General features: G+C 32.3%; 1 protein-coding gene across 2 annotated transcripts in view; it reads left to right on the plus strand.

The window, feature by feature from the left end:
* Nucleotides 1-15,721, plus strand: part of LOC105148625 (cilia- and flagella-associated protein 58) — a 550,890-nt gene that overhangs the window by 93,096 nt on the left and 442,073 nt on the right. The window contains exons 4-5 of one of the 2 annotated variants that reach the window (XM_087406698.1): nucleotides 6,043-6,171; nucleotides 6,304-6,536. The exons of the other annotated variant lie outside the window; for it this stretch is intronic. Coding sequence (XP_087262824.1) covers nucleotides 6,043-6,171; nucleotides 6,304-6,536 — 362 coding nt within the window. The remainder of the gene's footprint in view (nucleotides 1-6,042; nucleotides 6,172-6,303; nucleotides 6,537-15,721) is intronic. 2 annotated transcript variants of the gene reach the window in all.

Genomic DNA, 15,721 nt, shown 5'->3' on the forward strand with positions numbered 1-15,721 from the left:
AAGTGATGAAAGTGAAATACAGTAAACAGTTGTATCGACCACTATTACAGTGCATTCAAACTTATTTCCCTATTTGTTCAAGTAAGCTGAAGCAAAATGGAATCATTGAACATCTACAAGGTAATAACAATTTTCTAATTAAGATAATAATAAGCTTTTAAGGTATATTTGGCTTACGCTTTTTTTAAACATTCATAACTCTTTAAGTGCTGAGAAGCTCGATCATGTTTCTCATAAGACTTCCCATAAGTAATGAACACTACGAGCGCGATAACGCAGATAAAATTGTTAAAATTTTTGTGAAAGTTAATTTTGTAAAAGAAATTAAATAATAATTCCGACAAGTATTTTAACGCCTATTGACATATAATTAAGTCTAAGTATTTCTGCAGTACGTCGAATTGTAAGAAACGCTCTTAGAATTTGACGTACTGAAATAATTGTATGATTTGTATGTCAATAATAGTTTTATATTTTAATGCTTATCGCACGTAATTATTGTCTAATTTCACTATTTTACAACATTTCTTTAACAATTAGTGTAATTAAAAAACAATCCGATACTCAAAGAGTTCAATATTCATTCCAATTTGATTATTGTAATTAATAATTTAACAAAATTAGCATATTTAAAGTATGTAATAGACGAAGAGGTAGTGTGACAGAGAGGAAAGAAGAGAACGAACGTGTTTTTATAAACATGTGATCCGATGCGTCTGATCAGTGTGCGTCTCACACGTAAAGCGCTCGCGTTTAACCGTGAGCGTTGTTCCTTTCTGTTTCCTTTACGCGGCCCGTGGATACGCTATTTCTTTTTGTAATTCGAAAACTAATCTTCGAACAAAAGGATCCCGCATAAAACATACGAAAAATGGGTCGCGGCTAATTTGATTGAATTTGTAATATGTTGTAGTTCTGATCGTCCTGACAAAAGTCTCCATGGGCACGAAGTAAAATAATGAAGAATTTTTGAGTTATTGTACATCAAACTCTGCCAAAACAGCGATTTTGATGAAATTGACTTTCGGAGTACCCTGTATATATATGTACAGGATGTTTGGAAAATAATGATAAATCTCTCGTATAAAGGCAGAATGGATTAACTAAGAAGAAAAGTCTTCTACCATTTTGCAATTTTCGCAATAGTTAACAAGATATTAGTTACCGAAAATTGATCTTCACTAATTTTTTATTCAAATACTATATCAACTTTACAGAAAAACTGCAAGAGACGAAAATTGTTTATTTTCTTCTCATAGAACTTCACAAAATTTTTTAAGAATTTTTTCAACTTTTTAGTATTGCATTTTCTTATTTTTACCAACATACGAAGTGTGTATAAAAAGTTCATGCACTCGATTCACTAAAAATTCAAATTAAATTATTCTGTAACTGGGATGTGGTCACCTTCGAAGTATTCTCCCCTTATCAGAATACACTTGGTCCAACGTTTCTCCCATTCTTGAAAGCAGTGCTACATGTCTTTCTTTGTCCTTTAGAAGTTTCGTCGTTTCTCGTTTTATGGTATCAACACAAAATGTTCACCTCGTATGATATTTTTTACTTTAAGGAACAGGTAGAAGTCACAGAGTGTTAGATCAGATGAATAGGGAGGGTGGTCTATGGTAGTGATATTGTTTTTGGTCAAAAACTCGCGCATAATAAACACTGTGTGCGAAAATGCATTGTCCTAATACAGAATCCATTCTCCGCCCACAATTCGGATCGTGTACGCCGCACACATTCACGCAGACGCTTTAAGGTTTCAACATAGAATTTTGCATTAACAGATTCACCTTCTGGAACATATTCATGATGAACAACTCCACGAGTATCGACAAAAACTATGAGAGCATGGTCTTGATTTTTACGCGCTTTTTTGGTGTGAACCATGATGCTTCCACTCTTCACTCTGCCTTTTTGTTTCAGGACAATCATATTCGTAAATCCAGGATTCGTTTCTAGTTATCACCCTTTTGAGAAAATTTAAATCTTGGGCATTTTCGATCCAGTTATTGTAACAGTCAATACATCTTTGTTTTTGCTCGTCAGTCAAAACTTTCGAATTTTTGCACACAGTTTGTTTAAATCTTCTTTTAAATTGTCTAAACACTATCGTTACTTATTCCAAGTTTTTCTGCAATCATATTCTAGTGGTAATTCGACTGCCTTCATTAAATCGTGAATACGTTGAATGTTCTCATCGATACATGATGTCGAAGGGCGCCCCGCTCGTGCGTCGTTCCCTTCCCTCTTTGAACCGGTCTACCCATTTATACACAGTTCTAGGCTTCACGGCAGACTCACCATACACCATTTTCAACATTTGAAGAATTTCCTGGCTGTTTTTGCCAAGTTTTACGTGAAATTTGATGTTGGTTCTTTACTCGGTTAAAATGTCTCGCTCCATTCCGCCAATATAACTAAAAGTACGTTAATAAAAATAGACACAAAAAGCAGAGATCTCACTCGACCGTAACCTAACTTTTACTAAGGACACGTGACGCTTCCCCCGAGACGTTGCACCACAGTACAAGCTTGCAGCGTCACCACAAAAATTCAGTGCACGAATTTTTTGTATACATCTTGTATTACAACAACTCAAAAACTGTTCATTATTTTATTTCATGCTCATGGAGACTTTTGATCAGGACGATCAGAACTACAACATATTACAAATTTGGTCAAATTAGCTGGAACTCATTTTCCGTATGTTTTATGCAGGGTCCTTTTCGTAAAGCAAAAATCGTTTTAGAATTATGTCAGAAATATGTTTTTTCAGGGACGCCTAGACTGTTTCGGATTACCCTATATATGCTTGTATTACATCCAATATAGAACCAAATGTCAGAATTACACCTTCATTTTTTATTGTTAAATAATATAAAAAATTTATTAAAAATAAATTTATTAAAAATAGGCGAAGCAGGGAATTATCCTTTCATAATTTTTAATTTAATTTTGTTATAATTTGTAAAAAAATAAATAAATACGATGTCATGCAATGATTATCTGACAATACATTTCACATATTCTATCAATATATATTTTAATTATCCTACAATTTGGGTAAATATTCCGCATTATTATCCAATAAATTACACAACAATCGGCTTATATACGAGATGTCCCAGAACTGTCAAATATTTCGTGCGCAGATAGATTGGACTAAACTAAGTTTAGTCCCCTACTATTTTGCAATTCTCACAGTAATTAACAAAATATTAATTACTAAAGTTGCTCTCTGAATATTAGTATTCAATAATTTTTTTTTAATCAAATACTATCAACTTTATAGAAAAACAGCATTAATCAAAATTATTTATTTTCTTTTCATAAAGCTCTGTGAATTTTTTTCAGATTTTGTTATTAACTTTTAAGTATTGCATTTTCTTATTGCAAATTATTTTTATCAGCATGAAAAAATGCGATACTAATAAATTCTGAAAAAATTTTGAAAGCTTTATGAAAAGAAAATAAATAATTTTTGTTTTTTACCATTTTTCTGTAAAGTTGATGGTTAAACTTGAGTTAAAAATTATTAAAGACCAATATTTAACGATCTTTATTATTCATTATCTTGTTAATTATTACTAAAATTTCAAAATGGTGAAGAACTTTTCGATTCAGTTTAGTTCGCTTTATCTAGGTACGAAATATTTGGCAGTCATTCTGGAACACCTTATACAAGCAATGCATTTGTCGAATTTATATTAGATCTACTTTCACAAACATTTAATAATTTAAAATAAAACAGTGTGATTTATTAATAATTTTAAAATTGTTCTTACTTTATATAAAAATTCTTATTGATTCATGTTTCTATTATAAATGCATCCCAGCTCACAAGACAACGTCGAAAAGACGTGAAAAAAACATGATTTTAATGATGGTGACGACATGTGACTTAAGTGGGACGTAATTATGATTTTAAATACTAAAATGGTACGTTAGCATTAGGTCAAAAAGACGTATTGCTGACGCTATATATGGATTTGTATGCCCAAATTTTGACATGAAATAGTGCAAATGTTTCCATGTGATTTTATATAATTTCTCGGTATTCATTCATTTTTTTTATTCATTCTCAATAGAAAATATGTATAGAACTGATTTGATGTATAAAATTAAATTGATGTATAATTGTTTTTCTAATAGCCCTTAAGATGAGTCCTCGCATTTTCGATTTTTATGAAACTATATCTCGGCAAAAAGTTTTTCACGCATGAATGTATAAATATGGATAAATATACATAAATATTCATAATCATGTGTAATCATACATGAAATTTGTTCATATATGTTCATACATTTCTCTGTCTCTTGTAAAATTACATTTTAGTATTATAGAAATAATGATAGTAATGTGTGAAAATATAAAAAAAATTAAAGGGATAATTTTCGCATTGTGTTTGTTTTAGAAAAAAAAAAAATTTGAAAAAATTAAAAAAAAATTGGTCATACATAATTATACATAATTACACATAATTTTATGTATGATTTATACATAAATAATTTTTTTTAATTTTTTACATTTCTTGAAACTTGATCTTTTAAAAATAAATAGTGTGAAAATTGTCCCTTTAATCACTTTTAATGTCTTTATATATACATTACGTATATATACTATATATTTCAAGTAAAAGTTTCGCATAAGGAAAAAGGATTGTACTTTAATATGGTTATTAGGTCAAAGATGGAGAACATTTGCATTATTTTAATATATTTATTCTCAAGCACACAGCACCTACAAAGCACTACAAAGCACTAAAAATATAAGCGCTTTATTAGCGCTTTACACGGGGTCTACTATAGTAATCGTAACGGTCGTAGGGTCTTAAGTCGTAGAAAATTAACTAATCACATTCCAATATGAGAAAAATTATCGATTATGATTGATGAATTTTCTACGATTTAAGATTCTACGACCGCTATGACTTCTATTGTAGATCTCGTATTACAGGTGCTGCTGTGTTATTTAATTGTAAAGTCTAGATTTATAAAGTATCGCAATTGATATGACTAAAAATCAAATAAACAAGCTCACATTATTTGTCGTCATTTTTAGATCATTTTGATGTTAAAATGATGATAAATAATGTTAGTTTATTTGCAGGGTAAATATCACTTTTACATCATTTGTCAACATTATTATGACGTTATTATAATAATAGACTTTGACATAATCACGTCATAACGATGAAATCTAAATGATGTTGATGACAAGTAATTGATGATGTTTACGAGCTGAAAAAATGACATCATATTGACGTAACCTTGTTAGCTGAGATTTTTACTAATGCATGTTTCTATTATGTAAAGATTAATTAAAGTAATTATTTAAATCCTGTTACAACATTTTATATTTTTCAATTCTTTAATATATTAAAATTAATTAAGCAACTTAACAATTTATTTATTTATTTATTTTTTAAGTTACGTGAACTCGAGATTTGAATTTATATAATAAACTTTAGATGTTTATCTCTTAATAGCAAGGTACATAATAACACAATTGCAGCAACTTATTTCTAAATTTTAAAGATTCTTTATAATGAATTCAATTAGTACCTATCATCGACATTTAGAGAATGGACCATCGATGGCAGTGATGGGGGTAGAAAGATGAGTAATGTGAGAGGCAAATAAATGAATGAACGTTTTTTCTCTGTTCATTAAAGCCTGATTGGTTGTTGTTGATCCAGCTTTAGTAAACAGAGAAAGAAGTTTATTCATTTATCTGCCTGTCACTCTACTCCTCTTTCTCTCCCTGCCATTGGTCCATTCTATATGTCTATGATATCTATATATGTGTATATTCTAATTGTTTGAAATTTCGCTTCAAGATTTCAGATCCAAGATTTCCTCTATATAGTGCTACTAAGTTCGCATTGCGTATTAAGTTTTTAAAATTTAAAAACATCTTTATTTAAAGTTAAAATACATTTTTATTTAAATTTAAATACATTAATATTAAAATTTTTTCTTCAGTTTCTAATTAATATCCGAAAAATAAAAATATGTCCACCTTATCTTCTCTAGATAATGAAAGAAATGAGTGCTAATGAGGCACTGGCGCCCTTTAAAACTGAATACACAAGGCTTTACGAATCCTTGTACAAAGCCCATAGAAATGAGAAGGAACTATCGGAACAATGCATGCTGCTCAAGGTAAAATTGAAATGCGTCAAGTCAAGTAAGAAAACCAAACCTAATTTTTTTCTGCTTTTCTCATTTTTTTTTCTTTATTTAGAGAATTCATTTTTATCCCACGTTTTCTATACGAGGCAAATGCGTTTTCAGAATGAAATTGTGGATAACACGCACAATATAAATGAACTAAAAAAAACAGTAGAGGCTTATCAGGACGATATAGCTCGATTGAAACAGGAAGTCACAAAAATGACGAAATTAGCCGATGCGGCACACGCGCGCGAGCAAAATGCACAGGAGATAATTGAGAATTTGCGAGTAAATATTACGAAACTGGGGCTAGAAATCGAGCAAAAAAACAAACAACTAGCAGCCGAGAAAGAGTGAGTCTATCTGTAGAATGACAATTGTCAAAAAAGTTTACATTACAAGATAGAATTCTTAGCAAACACAGAATATAATTTCATATGATACAGATGTAATAATGATTTACGTATATGTAATGTAGCAGTTATATCTATGTTTACTAAGAATTCTATTTTGTAGTGCAAATTTTTTTAGATATTGTATCTGGAGACACGGTAGTGTCTCAGCGCTAGACATGATTTGAAACACTGCCGTGCTCCTTTACGTGAGCCGGCGATAATAATAATTTTAAGAAAGAAGTCAAGTATTTCAATAATAAGGAATCTTTAGCTTTTATTCTCTTTTTCCTTCTTTCTATTTTTTTTCACCAAATGATTTAATTAGTTTATCAATATTTTTATAATATAAAAAAAAAGAATAGAAGAAGAAAAGAGAAAAGATACAAGGACATAAAGAAATGCATGATAAAGAGACAAAATTTCAAGAATATTTTATACATGATTTACAGAGTAGAGCCGGGAGTAAAATAGATACCGATTTTGATCCAATTATGTGTTAGTGCGTATACGTATACAAAATGTTAAAAAAAGATCAGGACTCCGAATTTATTTGGGAGAATGACATTTTTGAAAGAAATGTTTCAGGGAAAAGTCGTAAGGTATAAAGAAATTTATTTACAGATTTTATCAGTTAGACCTTCGGTAATGTCATCAAGGTCAAGTCAAGGTTAAATCGATTTTTTTTTTAATATGACTCCCTATATTTTATTCCAGAATCTAATAGCCGGTGATAAGAGCTTTTCAAAGAACTTGTGTGTACGCTCGTTTCGAAAAGTTCTTGACATTATTTGATTAGTAAAAGCAGTTTGCTTTTACTAGTCAAATAATTGTTATAGTGTTTTGAGAAGCTTTTAACATCGACTATTAGATTCTGAAACCATTCTGGGGTGTTATGTTTAAAAAAACATCGATTTAACTTGACTTTGGCGACGCCACCCAAGATCAAACTGACAAGAACTATAAATAGACTTTTTTATAACTTACAATTTTTGTTTAAAACATTTCTTTTTAAAACATCTCAAATAAATCCGGGGTTCAAATCTGTTTTGACCCTGTATACGACATGTGTAATGAGTCAAGGGAGAGAAAAGTACGTCACAGGCGCTGAATCCGAGGGAAGCAAGAAAGGGGGAAGCGCTTCACTTGGCACGAAGTCTGCTAGAAAGGAGATCTTATTCTCTCCCTTCCTTCCCTCCCCCTCTCTCTCTCTCTCTCTCTCTCTCTTTCACCCGTTCACTTTCTAATCTATTGTTTTCTTTCACTGTGAAACTTAAAACTCTCTCTATCTCGTTTGAAAACCGAAAAGAGACAGGGACAAAGAGAGTTTTAAGCCTCGCTTAAAATTAGAGTAAACGTTGGTGCAATCGGGCCTCATTGTAATATGTAATTCTCCCTCTTTGTGTATGAAGTTAGCATCTTACTTGAAAATTCATTAAATATTGAGAGTTCTGAGTTTATTTTCAATAGTTCAATAGTTCTATTATAGGATAAATAAATAAATAAGTTCCGGTCATTAAAGCCGAGAAACTCAAAATTCAAAACGGGATACCAGGTCCACATTGGGCCAACTTCATCTAAAGAAGATTGCAGCTTCTTATAGGATTTGAAAAGATACGTAATTCTACAGATAGTTCTGACATAACATTGTTATTTTGATTTTTGAATAATTTTTTGCTTAAAAAATAATGTTTACGGGAACGAAGATGAGACGTTGTCTTATTTCAAAGAATTCTGTTAGTTTTATGGTACTTTTCGTATAGTTCTAAATGTATTCTAATGCTTTACGAAGAGTTCTGATAATGTCAATTATTTATTAATTTTTTAAACAATTCTTATCACCCAAGAAAGGCGCCTATCAAAGTATATGTGTGAGACATTGGTCGATTTCCGATAGTTCTGTGAGGTCTATGGTACTTATAGTGTTCTGAATGTATTCTAACGCTTTCCGAAGAGTTCTAATCATTCCAACAATTTATTAATTTTTTAACGATTTTTATCATCCGAGAAAGGCATTTTTCTTAAATTTATTGATTTATAGTACTGAATGGTGTAGTTCTAAATGTATCCTATCGCTTTTCGAAGAATTCTGATGATATAAATTATTTGTTATTTTTAAAAATAATTTTTACTATACGAAAAGTATTTATAGACATATATTTGCAAGACGATAGTCGATTGGCATATATTGTTTTTATTTCGAAAGTATTTTGATGTACTAATGAATATTTTTACGTATCTATACTCATGTACCTTGTTTGTTACATAAAATGTTAAAAATTGTTTATTAGTTGTCTGTTAAAGTATTTAAGGTTGATTTTGTGTATACATTTTCAACTAAAAATATCAGTCACATAATCAGCTAAAAATAACTAATATCAGTTACATTTTGAAAATTTCTGATGATATTAATTCGTGAATATGTTCTGAAACAAATTGCAAAAATACAAATAATTTGATTTTATGCAGCAAAATGACTATACTTTGTTTTTTGCCATTTAAGATTAATAACTATTAAACAGATAGGTCTGTGAAGCTGACACCATAAATGCGAATTTTGATAAAATTAATCGCATTTGATTGTCTTTCATTTGTCCATATTTGTCCACATTTGTCCACAAAAAATTTTCTTTTCACATCTTTGATAAAAAAATTATAAATAAATTAAACATTATAGCATCCCAAGTGAGCCTTCTTCCAAATTACATATGGGATTCGATTCTCCATTATGTGTACGTGTTTGTCCACGCGTAATTTCCTTTTGTCCATCTTTCACAAAAAGTTATAAACAAATTAAAATTAAACAATTCGTCCCTATACACGTAAGAGCTTCCTAACGTACGGGATTCAATTGTCCATTATGCGTTTATCAACGCATAATTGTCTTTTATCTGCTTTGTAAAATTATGAACAAATTAAGGTTAAAACAATTCGTCATTGTGTACGTAAGTACGTTTACCTCCTAATTACATATGAGATTCGATTATCCACCGTGGATACGCGTATGTTCACACAATTTTCTTTATTTGTCAATGACGAATAGTTTAACCTTTATTTATTTATAACTTTTTTTTGAAAGGTGGACAAGAGATAATTATGCGTATGCATGATAGACAATCGAATCCTGTATGTAATTCGGAAGAAGATTCACATGAGGGTGTTACAATTCTTTATTTATTTGTAATTTTTTTCTAAAGGTGAACAAAAAATTTTTTTATGGACAAATGTGAACAAATAGTGGATAATCGAATGCGATGTTAATTTTGTTGAAATTTCCATTTAGAGGTGCTAGCTTCACAGACCTTAAACGAGTAAGTGGATCCAAAAACTTTTGCACAAAATATTTATTATTGTTTTATTAGTGTACGTATAAAATTTGATCCAATTCGTAATGCTACGACTTTATCAAGTTTGCAAATAACTTTAAAATGTGATTTTATATAAGAATCAAGACTAACAAAAAGATTAAATAATTTTAATCCTTATGTTACCACCCGGGTACCCGGGTACCCATCGGCGTGCATTATGTTAAATAAATTGTTTCCTGAAGACGTACGCTAAAATCCTCTCGGATCCCCACGATTTGACTAATTTTCTATCAAATCATGCATTAAAAAAATTTTGTTTTTTTTTTCTTCATAAAAAATTTATAATTTGAAAAAAAGTACATGTATGTACCACCTGAGTACCCGGGTACCCCTTATATAAAAATAGTGAAATATACGTATTACGATTTAAAAAAATTGAGGAAATACAATACAATAATTTTTAATAAATAAATTACATAAAATATTATTAATTTTTGATAATTTATTAAACAAATTAAATGAAAATGACGTTTTTATTACATTTCAAAAGATATTCACTACATTCCAAACATTTCGTAATTTTTGCTGTGTGCTCATTGCAAACTGGCTTTTGGCATGAAACGCAGCTCTTTCTTGTCTTTCGCCGTTTCCTAATTGGTTGTTTGTTACAAATATGGCATGCTCCAACTACTACTTTTCTACCAGTCGTATCACGTGGCTGATTGTCAGCAACGACTTCCGCTGCAACTGTAGGACGGTCAATGTAGCTTTCAACTGCCAATTTTGTAGCTGGGTTTCGTACAATTTGTTGATTTGAAGCTCTCTCTTCAATCATCGGCATGGCTAACTTTTCTGCAAGCTGGTCTAAGAAAATTTTCCTTTGATTTGTCTTTTTTTCAATCATTTTATTATTTTCATAATAAATGATGTATGCCGCTAAAGCAGAAATGTCGAGAATATTGAAAAAGAAAGCTAGCGGCCATCTGGATGTTCGCCGTTGTGTCGTATATCTTGAGCACATTTGATCCATTCTATCCACTCCAGCTTTTGTTTTATTGTAAAACAATATCATATCTGGCTTTTGATGAAGTGCATCTGAAATTACAGCATTGGCATGCATCGTGCTGAGTAGAATTACGGCTTTGTTTTTTTTCGGCACGTATGAACACATAGTTATTATACTTTTTCATGAAAGCCGAAGATAGTTGAAAGTATTTCTCTTGATTTTGACGCCTTCATTTCTTGTGGTATGTAGGTTTTATTTTTTTTCAACGTACCGACGAGAGTAAGGTTCTAGGTCAGAAGAAGTTTTGCCAAAGGTAAAGTAGTAAAAAATCTGTCCGTGCTAATGTTTCGGCCTGATCCTTTGTAGGTAACTGCCAATTCTTTGACTATTCTTTCACCTTGATTGACGTCACGAGTATTACCGACTTTACCTGTATAAATTATTCCCTTGAGTGGGTATCCATTTTCTGCGTCACATAACCACCAAACTTTGATACCATATTTGGCAGGCTTCGAAGGCATGTACTGAGTAAATTTCGTTCGTCCTCGAAAAGGAAACAGCTGCTCATCGATAGTCAAATATTCTGTTGGCTTGTAAACTGACGCTAAATTGGCATTCAACATATTCCAAATGTCAGATATTGGAGCAGCTTTATCACTGGCTGCTCGAACATGACGTGTAGTGTGATCATCAAATCGAATAAATCGTAAAATCGATTGAAACCGTGATCTACCCATCGTAGCACGATAAAGAGGAAAAGATGTTTTTTTCCACATTACTGTTACATGATCAGTATTGGAATTATGAACACCAGCACATAACAAAATCCCAAAGAAAGAATACATCTCTTTTCGAGTAACTTTCTTCCAAACACGTGGCTCTCTTTCGGGATGTTTACCGTTATATTCTTGATAGAAAGCTTCTGCCTTTTTGTTAGTGCAACGTACAATAATATCTACCATTTCCATAGTCATAATTTTTTTGAAAGTATCAGAAATCGATAACATCTCTGTGATTCTGTGTGGTCCAGCTCTTTGTCGAATAATGTTTCTTGAAGGTGTTTGATGAAGGTTCGTGTTACTGCTCCGAAACGAGAAAGACTGACGCTATTAGCTTAGTTCGCCAGGTACAAACAACTATCCCCTCTCAATTCTTTAAATACCTTTTCAATTTAACACACCTGGCCTTGTCGAAACAAGGGTCAGATAGTGCGGCTGCCTAAATCTTATACCTGCAGAGGATTATAAAGGTTACTGTATACGAATTTATTATTGTACTTTGCTCGAAATATCTCTATGAAATATTAATAAATCAATATTCATCCAATACATAAATTTATTTTCAAGTTTACGACAGTTTTACCTCAAAATTTCTGCATGGATACCCGGGTATCCGGGTGGTCATTAGTGTGGCATTTTTTGGGTGGTAACATAAGGGTTAAACCAACAAGATAATTGTGCTCAAATTTTACACAGATACTTAGTCACAATAATAAAGCAATGTATGAAATTTTTATATTTTTATTAATGTTTTGAGATGTAAGACATAAATCCTTAAGCGATACGATGATTGAGAATTCGCATTTTTTAAAATTTTATATAGATTTAATAAATTTGGTACGTGCGTCTTTGCGATGAGAGATTTCAAAATATTGTTACTTTTAGAAAGCTGCGAATTTCTAAATTAAAAATAATCTTAATTTTAAGAATTAACTGTATTAGTACAATTTATTGATCAGCTCTTTAAAAATAAATTAAACTATTTCTCGTTCTTAGCGTAACCTGAAATCAACGATGTGGATGTGACGAGATTTTGATTTCTTTTTGTTTTTTAATTAAAAATTTTTTATTTATTTATTTCTTTGTTTTTAATTTTTTTTGTTTTTTTATATTTTAATATTTTTTTGTTATATTTGTAATTTATTTTATTATATGTTGAGTTTATATATATATAGTTCATTCAATGTTTGTCCGTGTCGTGTTCAGTACATGTAATTTCTTCTTCTTCTTCCTCTTGTAATAAGCCTTTAGCTTGTCTGTACTAATTTACGTCGCCTCTTCTTGTGATGTAGATGTTCGGCACTCTTTCCAGCTCTTTCTTTGGAGGTCTTCCAGGTGATCTTCGTTTTCGAGCCTTCCATCTCGCGCTATTTTTGCTAGACGGTTCTCCTCCATCCCTGACACGTGCCCATTTCATCCTCTTCTCCTCGCTCGTATTCATCTCATTATGTCATGCGCTTCGCACCTTTTCCTGATCTCTCTAGTCGGTACCTTATTCTTCAGAGTAAGCCTGATTATCCTCTTCAGTATTTGCATCTCTATAGTTCTGAGTTTTGCCTTGGTCTTGGATGTTTCTGTTCGGGTTTCTGCCACATATGTTAATATTGGACGGACGCATGATGTCCGAATGATTGTTGCATGATATATCCGCACTTTAACTTCCGTGTTCATGAATCTATTGTTCCATATCACATCTCTTAGACAGCCGGCCATTCTTACTGTTTTGGTGATTTCTCTTACCTTTTGTATTTTGTCCTGGCTTGCCGTAAGTTCCACGCCTAAACATCTGAAGGTCATGACTTGTTCTATCGTCTGGTCGTTCACAGCTAATTTGCAGCGAATTGGCTCTTTTGCTGCGACTAAGTATTTCGTCTTCTGTACGGAGATCTCCATATTAAATTGTGCTACTGTAGTATTGAAGCTGTGTATGTCGTTCTCCTCCTCTGCCACATCAATCGCGTCATCAGCATAGCATATTATTTTCATTGTTTCTTTATCTAACCTGTACTCTCGCCCTGTTTCATTTACATCTGATATTATTTTATCCATAATAATGTTAAAGAGGAATGGGCTGAGTGAGTCTCCCTGTCTAATTCCTGTTGCGTTTGGTACCTCTTCGCTCAAGCTGTTATCATTAATATGTGCATGATTTTGTGATATTTGTATTTAGTACTTCAATTATATGTATATCTTCTGGTATGTTCTCCTCTTTGAGTGTTCCTGTTACATCCTTCAATCTGACTCTGTTATAGGCTTTGGTCAAATCGATGAAACACATGAATGCTGGTTTATTAAATTCCACTGCCTTCTCCACTAGCTGCCTTACCATAACTATGACATCAGTAATGGATTTGTTTTTCCTAAATCCTTTCTGTTCCTCACTGAATTTAATGTGCTCCAAAAGGATCGATTTGATGATTCGGGTGAATAGCTTCATAATACTGTTCAGCGGCGTAATGCCCGTGTAGTTCTCTGGGACTCTCTTATCCCCCTTTCTAAAGATCGAATAATTATGCTTTCTTTCTATTCTTTAGGGGCCATTTCGCTGTCGGATCTTTTGGAAGAAGACAGTGAGTTGTTTAATTAGCTTTTGTCTTCCGTAATTAAGTAATTCATTAAGTATTTTATCTTGATCTAGTGATTTCCTATTTTTTAAATTTTTGATCTGTTCTTCTAGTCGGGTCTCTATTACAGTTACTCCTCCTTGTGATCGTGGAGTCTGTTCTGTTGCGTTTAGGAATTCCTGGTGTAGATTGTGGAAATATTGCATCCAGGTGTTGTTCTTAATTGCTTGTGATTGTGTGTATTCGCTTGTTTCCTGTCGTCTCAGTACTCCCCAAATCCTGTTCCGAACTCATACAAGTTCCTTTACATATTTCGTGTGAAGTTTGCCTGGTAGTTCCGTTTTTAGCTCTCTCGCTCTAGCATTTACTCTATTCCTGCCTCTTTTGTACTCATCGTATTCCCATGTTGTCCTGTTATTAAAATATTGTAGATAGGTTTTCCTTTTGCTCTTTATTGTTCTTTTATTTCCGTCATGAAATATATACATATGGTGTTTTGGTCCTCCGTGTATCCTTTCTCTTTCCTTCCTTATAGGGATAGGTCTTCCTTTGCTGCCTTTACTATATTGTCCTTTATTCTCCTCCAGCAAGTTTCACTTCCGGATGAATTCCGTTGTCCCTGATTTTTTGCTTCTTGAGTACAGATTCCTTATGCTCTCATCTTAGCTCGATGTTGATTTTTTCCATGTATCCTTCTTCTTTCAGAATTTTCTTCTTCTGCTGAATCGCAAATCAAACTTTGCATAATATTATATCAGTCCATAGTCCAGTCCTATGTTCGTCAATGGTAAGGTTCTTACATCCAGAACTTGGGATGGATATATCGCTCTGTTCGATATTGCATAATCTATTGAGGACGTTCGATTTCTTGAATTGGACCAAGTAGTTTTATACTGTTTATAGTCGAAGTATTTGTTATTTATTCTAAGTTCGTTCTCTGCGCAGAAAGCGATCAGTGTTTCTCCATTCTCATTTAGCGCCAATTTATTAAAGCGTTGTTTTACTTCAGTTATCTCGTTGCCAATTCTGGCATTAAAGTCCCCTAGGATCAGTAGTATCTTATTCTTGGGTATTTTGTCGATTTATTGCTGTAATTTTTTGTAGAATCTTGTCTCCTCTTTGGGCTTTCCTGTATAGGGCGCGTATGCGCTTGTGACGCTGTGACGCTTATGATGTGTAGCTTTTTCTACCCGAGGTCTAGGCTACTACTCTCCTCATTCTTTCACTAAGCATGCTTCACATAGCATGTTTCTTCAATGTTCTGTTCGTACTATTGATGAGCATTATCTTCCCCGAGGTTGCGTTCTCATGTTTCTCCTTATCACAGTAGTAGAACACGTGTAGTACGGATATCTTATACTTCTCTTTCTTTTTCATTTCGTTTTGGATACTGCACAGATATCTATTTTGTGCCTTTCCAGCACTTTAATTATCTCCTGGTTTCTGCAGATCCAAGAAAAAATGTTCCAGCATCTGAATACGTGCTTTC

The sequence above is a fragment of the Acromyrmex echinatior genome, chromosome 5 (genome assembly GCF_024713525.1).
Source record: "Acromyrmex echinatior isolate Ae372 chromosome 5, ASM2471352v2, whole genome shotgun sequence".
In the NCBI taxonomy this organism is placed as follows: domain Eukaryota; kingdom Metazoa; phylum Arthropoda; class Insecta; order Hymenoptera; family Formicidae; genus Acromyrmex; species Acromyrmex echinatior.